This window comes from Malania oleifera, chromosome 6 (assembly GCF_029873635.1).
Source record: "Malania oleifera isolate guangnan ecotype guangnan chromosome 6, ASM2987363v1, whole genome shotgun sequence".
Classification (NCBI taxonomy): domain Eukaryota; kingdom Viridiplantae; phylum Streptophyta; class Magnoliopsida; order Santalales; family Ximeniaceae; genus Malania; species Malania oleifera.
In genome coordinates, this window is record NC_080422.1 from 109,738,323 (window position 1) to 109,746,034 (window position 7,712).

The following is a 7,712-nucleotide window of genomic DNA, read 5'->3' on the forward strand; positions in this document are numbered from 1 at the left end:
CTTCGGGACTCATGTGGGCCCCACACAGTCTTGTGGGCCCCGCATAGGATACCTATATTATTATTATTTTATCATATATTTCTACAAATTATATCAGTTAAAACATTATTTTATGTACTTATTTACGTATATAAACAGTGTCTTGTGGCTCCGGGACTCATGTGGACCCCACATAGTCTTGTGGGCCCCACATATGATACCTATATTATTATCATCTTATTATGTATTTCTACAAATTATGTCTGTCAAAACACTATTTTATGTATATATACTTATTTACGTGTACAAATAGTATCTATCCTGTTTATCCTATGAAATTCCATTTTGACCAGGCCGACCTCCAGGGAGCGACTGAGCCGCAATGGTCTCTGAGCACTCGCTAAGACAAGGCCTTTCTTAGGCATCAAACATGGAATCAAGGATCCTACAGAAAAACACTTCCGTATTGATATTAACTTAATGACTATTTTTATTATTTTATTATTATTATACTTTAATCATATATATATATATATATATATATATATATATTTTTTTGGGTCATCACACATCTGCACAACAAGGACGACCTTTTGTCCTCCACAAGGCTTGAAAGAATTCTTAGTCATTCTATATTGATCTGAAGAAGTACAAATTGATGCCTTCCCATGATCTTCCATTGGTGAAATTAATGTTTCATTGCTAATGCTTTCGTTATGAAGAATGTTGTTTCTTCCTTCGGTCATCACATTCTTGGCCCTTTCCGAAACTAATTCAACTTTTATTTGTGCGATAGAGTTGATGTTGAATCCAACTTCAACTTCAAATTTAGTGGCAATTTCCATATTTTCTATTTCCTATCAATTGTAATGGTGTACACTGTACAAGGATTTTTAAGGTTAGAAATTAACTAAATTTTCAATTGAATCATGTTCTATTCAGTTAGACTTTTCTCTTACTCCCTTTTCCTTCTTTCTTCTCTGACAGAAGTAGAAATTATTCGAGACTGATGGAAGAAGCCCCAGGACCAGTAGAGGAGACTCAATCCTCCACAACCTTAGTTTATGGTGGTTGGTGTGAGATGGTCAATTCCATATTCAAAGAGGGACGACATCAGCACTCCAATTATTAGGTCTCCACAATGTTTAATATAACAAAAAAAAAAGTGCTATATTTTGACAAAGAGATATTCAAATAGAATATTTCCTTTTTCAGATAGCAAAGATATTGACGCAATGATGGAAAGATAAAACGGGGAATAGAAATTTGACTCATGAGAATTAGGGAGAAGATTTAGAAAAAAATTAAATACAAAATAAATTAAGAAAGAGAGAAGATTTCATGCAAGATAATTTAGGAAAAATTAAATTCAAAATGAAATAAGAAAAAAAACCATTTGTGAAATTAATACAAAGTTATAATATTATGCTATCATTTTATTAAATAAAAAATATAAATTTCTCAACTATTTTAAACGGGTGCATGAATACTTTTTTGAAAAATATATAATTATTTAAGAATTTGCAAATTTATAAGATAAACACACCCTTACATTATATTTCTAGAACCCTTAAAAGTAGGGGTGAGCATAATTTGGGGAAACCCAAATTAACTAATTTAACCGTCCGAAATTGGTCGGTTCGGTTAAGCTTCACCAAAATTCGGTGAATCGGTTTTCGATTCGGTGAATAGGAAATATAAATTCGATTAACCAAATTAATAATTAATTAAATTTAAAATATAAATTAATATATGTTAAATAATTAAGTTTCACTAAAATTTTGTTTTTAATAATTAGTTTTAAATAATTTTGATTAAATTCGGTTAACCGAATTACCCGAATAAGTAATTCGGGTAATTCGATCGGTTAATACATCTTATTTGATTGATTCGATTAATGAAAATGACTAACCAAAATTTTCAATTAATTCCGAATTTTACTTAACTGAGCGTCACCCTTACTTAAAAAAGCGTAAACCCTTTTTAATTGTATCTCTTTTATTCCCAATTCAACCATGGTTAGGACACCAAACCAGGGGAGGTGGCGAAACGCCGGCCGACAGAAGATTGACATCTAGAAGATCGACGGAAAAAGCAATCTCCAAGTTGCTTTCTCGAAGCGCCGGGCAGGAATGTTCAAGAAAGCCGGCGAGCTCTGCGTCCTCTGCGGCGTCCAAATCGCCGTCATCGCCAAGTCTCCCGGCAACAAGTTCTTCTCGTTTGGGCATCCCAGCGTCGACGCCGTCGTCGACCAGTACCTCGCAGGAGACCCGCCGCCGCCAACCTTCCCAGGGATGAGTACAACCGGAGCTACGCGGCGGCGTGTAAGGAGTTGGAGGAGGAGAGAAAGAAGGCGGCCGCCGTTGAGGAAGCGAACGCGGTGGTCTACGGCGGCCGGGGGGGGGTTCTGGTGGGAGGCGGCTATTGACGGATTGGGGTTGGAGGAATTGGAGCAGTTCCAAGCATCATTGACGGAGCTGAAGGAGAATTTGAATGCCAGGGAGACGGCGCTGCTGACCGGCGACGAGAACTTCTTGCCTTTGTCAAACCTTTGAAGGTTTGAGGCTTTAAATTTTGTGTTTGAGAGATAAGAATTTAGGTAGCAAGCATTTTAAAAATTTGTATAAATTTAAACAAATTATGGTATGAAATTATACTAATTTTTGTTTAAATTCATTCGAATTTGACTCGAAATTTATTTTTTCAAGCATTATAGAGTTTATATATATTTGAATATGTTCATGAAAAAAATATATATAAATTAATATAAAATTATTTTATATTTTTGTTGAATTATAAAATCATTTCTAGCATTCAAAGTTCAACATAGGGGTTGTATTATTCATAAGGTGGTTGTACTATTTATATGGTAGCTGCACTATTCATTTGGTGGCTACACAAGTCTACAAAGGTGACTACACTATTCATTTGGTGACTGCACTATTCATATGATGGTTGTATTATTCATATTGTGGTTGTACTATTTATTTGACAGTTTTGAATAGGAGGCTTACAAAATCCCTATAAATAGGAAAGTAGTGGTAAAGGAAGATATCATTCCAAGCATCTCCAACTCCAGCTTAAAAGAGAGAGAAATCAAGTACTCTCCTAAAAAAGTGTCCTTGTTGTAGCATGTTGTTTCTAGTGAGATTTGTGTACTCATAATTCAAGAGAGAAGTATCATTGTTCTCCTCTTATAATTAGAGAGAAATTGTATCATTATTTTTCATAGTGGATTTCTTCTACTATTGTCCGTGGTTTTTTCCTCAATATGTTTGGGGGTTTTCCACGTAATTCTTGGTGTCAATTGTGTGATACTGTTCCTACCCATTCAATTTTCTAACAGTGGTATCAAAGCATAGTAGTCAGAGGCGCGAGGCGAGCTGAGGCGCAAAGGGTCTTTGAAGCCGAAGAGCGAGGCGAAGGCGCGCGCCTCACAAAGGTGAGGCGCACAATTATTAAAATGGTGTAAAATATCTATTTGGGGTAATTTATATATGAACATATGAATATCTAGTGATATTAGAATTTAAAATGCCAAAATATTCAATAACAAAATTGGAAATTTAATAAAATTGCCAAGACGAAGCCCAAAAGCATCAACAATTCAACATAATTCAACATCAAAAGAAAAGAGTACAATAAAAGATTTCAAAATGTAAAATCTAAAAATCCTCCTCAATCATCACTCATCACTCATCACTCTTCATCAACTAAGTCGACGAAGATATCATTATCTTCCTCTTCATCATCAGAATTGTTTTCTCCAACATCTTTTTCCTCTTCCGTCTCCTCTGCACTATCCACTTGGATTTCATCCTCATTTACAAGTTCCAACATTGTGGTCCGACCCCTAGCACTGGTTGCACCACTAGATGAAGCCCTTCCTCTTCCTCTAGACGATGATGGCATATTTGTACTTATTCTTGATCTAGTGTGATGTAGGGGGTTATTTAGTCCAGCAGCTCTAGCAACAAAATCTCAAGTCAAATTATCATCTTCAAACACAAGTTCACCATCCTCATCAGAATCACCATCCATCCTACCAATCAACAATTCATTACTATCATCAATGTCCTTTAGGAGGATGGGATCAATGGTGTCACATTTGTCGTATCGACACCTCAGAGTTCAATTACATTTCACAAATACCAAATCATTCAAGCGTTGTCGGGATAGCCTATTTCTCCTTTTGCTATGAAGCTGCAAAAAGTTTACAGTAATATGGTTAATAATGATTCTAAAAAGCAATAGATTGGTAGTTCTTGTTTTTTAATAATTAATCCATGATATACTAATGACTTACATATTGGAATACTTTCGCAGCCGGTAGCACTACATGTGAGGCTAAGAATTTTCACAGCAAACTTTTGCAAGTTTGGAGTTGTTGATCCATATGCCATCCACCATTGCGCTATTATAAAATAAATTTTAAATGAATACCTACTAGGTAAATAGCAAAAATAATTTTCAAAAATAAAGAGGTAGTACAAAATGCCACTTTACCTGGTGCTTTTGTCTTCCTTTGTCTCACTGCCAAACTAATTCCAAAGACTCCACTAGCGGTATTGTATTTTTCCAACTCATTTGAAACTTTATCTTGCATTTCAATAGTTGGCAGTAACCTTGCAATACATTTGTACAAACCTGTCATGATTTCTTCATCTTGCAAAATGTTGGGGTTTGAATAGAAAAATTCTGGATTCAAGTAGTGTGCAGCTGCATGCAACGGTTGATGGAGTTGGCATCCCCACCTCGTACCGATAATTTCAAATGCCTCCTTGAATTTATCCTCTCTCTCACCAAAAGCCTTAGTTATGACTTCCTTAGCCCTATCCATTGCTTCATAAATGTATCCCATTGCAGGCTTCTTTTCCCCATCAACCAAATGGAGTACACGAACAAGTGGACCTGTTAACTTAAGAGCATAGACGATGATACTCCAAAAAGTAGGCATCAAAACAATAGTAACTGCTCTTTTGCCAGTCGCCTCCTTTGCCCATTTAGTAGTATTCCAATCTTCAAAAGTAAACATCTTCCTCAAGTTGTTCTTAATAACTTCTTTCCTCCAGTGAACTGTCTCATCAAGTTGACAACACCAACATGATTATAGATATAGCCATTCAAAAAAATTGCCCTTTTCAAAGTTGCATGAATTGAAGACATCTTCCCAATATCCTCCAAAATTAAATCAATGCAATGAGCAGCACACGATGTCCAATATAAATGTGGTCTCTTTGCTTCCAACAATCTCCCTGTTCAAAAATCAAGGAATGAAGCCATTAAAATATTAAAATAAACAATATATACACTATAGAAAGTAGTTCTAAAAATAAGTTCTTACTTGCTGCAACATAGTTTGACGCATTGTCAGTTACCACTTGAATCACATTTGATTCTGCAATTTCTTCTACCATCTCATCAAGTAATCTATACATTCTATCTGCATTCTTGACAATATTAGAAGCATCAATAGACTTGATGAATACTGATCCCCTTGGAGAGTTCACTAAAAAGTTGATTATGTCCTTATTAGCAACCGAATCTCTCCAACCATCAGACATAATTGAGCAGCCATATTTTGTTCGTTCCTCCTTATGGACCTTCAACAAGTCTTTCATTCGACTAACTTCTTCCTTTAGGTAAGGAACTCTCATTTCATGATAGCTAAATGGCTTTGTAAGAACCCGGAAAATAGAAAATGGATTCCTGCAGATTTCGTCGATGAAGCCAGATTTCGTAGACGAAGGCAGTAAACTTTTCATCAACGAAATTCAGAGGTTCATCGACGAAGAGAAGTCGAGAGGTCTGGAAAAGTTTAAATATCAGACTTCGTTGACGAGGTTGTCGACATCCGCGACGAAATCATTGACTTTTTGTCGACGAAAACTGGGCGGGTCAAAGGCTTAAAAAAGGAAATTTTGTTTTCTTCTTCATTAAGTCTCTCTACTCTCTCTCTCTAAACTCTCTCTCTCTCTTCTCTCTAGATTTCCTTGCCGGTTGTTGGTAGGATCGGAAATCCAGAGTTACCACGAGGATCGTGGAAGGATTCTCTACAACTTCTGCGAATCGGAATCTTGATTCGGGATTTTCGGGTTTTGGGCCAAAAATCGAGGTAAGGCTCGATTTTCGTTTTTGATTTGGTATATGGATAGTAGTATGAATTATAAGCATGTTTAGTATTGTGGTTTGTAGATTTCGGAGTCTCATTTCGTAGTTTTGAGGGCCGTAGAGTTCGTGATTCGGTTTCGGGTTGAGGTAAGGGGATTCTGTTTATATCAGTTCATTTTCGAAATCAGGATCGGTAAGCCTGTAGGCTACGATCGTATGTATGTTTTGACTACTTATTTGGGAAAATCTATCAGGTAAAAACACGGGGTTTTCGGGTTATAATTTTTGGGAAAATTGGGGATTTCGGGTATTATCTCTTATTTGATTGGAAAACCGTTTATGTTGTTTAAAATGTATTATTGAGGTGACCATAATCCATATTTGCATAAACTGTATACTTGAAATTGTAAATGATATGATTTACCGTAAACCAAATAAGTGTGGTACGTGTGTATGTATGTAAATGTTCCAGGTATTTGTGAAAAATAGCTATGTGGCGGCTTATTACCGTACGTTGAAATGTATAGGGATGTGAGTTCCAAAGTGATTCCAGGTTTTGTGAAACGGCTAGGCGCGGCTAACTACCGTACGCTGTGCCCTGTAACGGCTAACTACCGTGGGCAAGAGTGGTCGGCTCTATATCCGGGGTGCGAAATATCACCAGTATGATTCGGTTGGTCACCGAATGTAGCAACAGACCACAGTGGGCCTAGGTTGACGCAGCGTAGTTTGCACATGGTAACGTAATCGCGGTTAGACCAGGTGACCTTGTGTAGTTGCATATGTAGCAATGGATTCACTATTAGGCCTGAGTCGGAAACCTTCGTAGTTTAATGTGTTGGAACGTAACCATTGTGAGACTAGGTGACTTGTGCAATTGTGAGTAGTGTGACGACACTGACCATATGTATGTATGTATGTATTTGAATATCGTATGAACTGGAATGGATTTTGTGGAAATACTGGAACTGTATGGAACTGTATGGAATTGTATGGGAATGTATGGAACTTGTTTTGAAATTGTACGTATGTGTTTCAAACTGTATCGTATGTATGTGTTATGAAGTATGAAAATGACACTAGTATGCCACATGCTGATATAACCTGTTTTCGCCCTTATTGAGAGGCGTCTCACCCCAAATATATACAAATGTTTTTCAGGTCTTTCGGGTAGCCGAAACTAACATCCTAGCATCCGAAAGCGGGGGGTGTGTTTAGCTACTGTTAGTACCTGATAGGTAAGAATTTTGTACCGGGTTGTCTTGATGGATTTTGTAGACACCCGTGATATGTATAGTATTTGTAGGTATGTTTAACCTTGTATGGTATAGACTCTGGTATGGTACAGTTTGATGTAAAGAAAGACCGTATTCCGCTGCGTATATAGATGAGTATGGACATGTTTTGTATGTATGTATATAGGGCATCCATTACCCCACGAGGTCGGACCCTCTTGTATATGGTATCATGGATGGTTTATATTGATACAGAGACAGGTTAGGTTACTTAATTCACCCTTGGGTCCCATTTCAGGGTTCGGGGCGTGACAGGCTTTATTCAAGGACCATATTGTCCAATCGATTCAAGTGCCACTGTAAAGCTGCTCAAACGTATAACATTAA

At 36.9% G+C, this 7,712-nt stretch overlaps 1 protein-coding gene across 1 annotated transcript; it reads left to right on the forward strand.

The window, feature by feature from the left end:
• Window positions 1-1,992: 1,992 nt before the first annotated feature.
• On the forward strand, window positions 1,993-7,296 carry LOC131157491 (agamous-like MADS-box protein AGL62). Its single transcript, XM_058111692.1, has 2 exons — window positions 1,993-2,536; window positions 7,252-7,296. The coding sequence occupies exon 1, from the start codon at window positions 2,112-2,114 to the stop codon at window positions 2,532-2,534; it is 423 nt and encodes a 140-aa protein (XP_057967675.1). The 5' UTR covers window positions 1,993-2,111; the 3' UTR covers window positions 2,535-2,536; window positions 7,252-7,296.
• Window positions 7,297-7,712: the final 416 nt, after the last annotated feature.

Coding starts and splice junctions, on each gene's coding strand:
- LOC131157491 (XM_058111692.1), top strand. CDS start 2,112: ATGTTCAAGAAAGCCGGCGAGCTCTGCGTCCTCTGCGGCGTCCAAATC.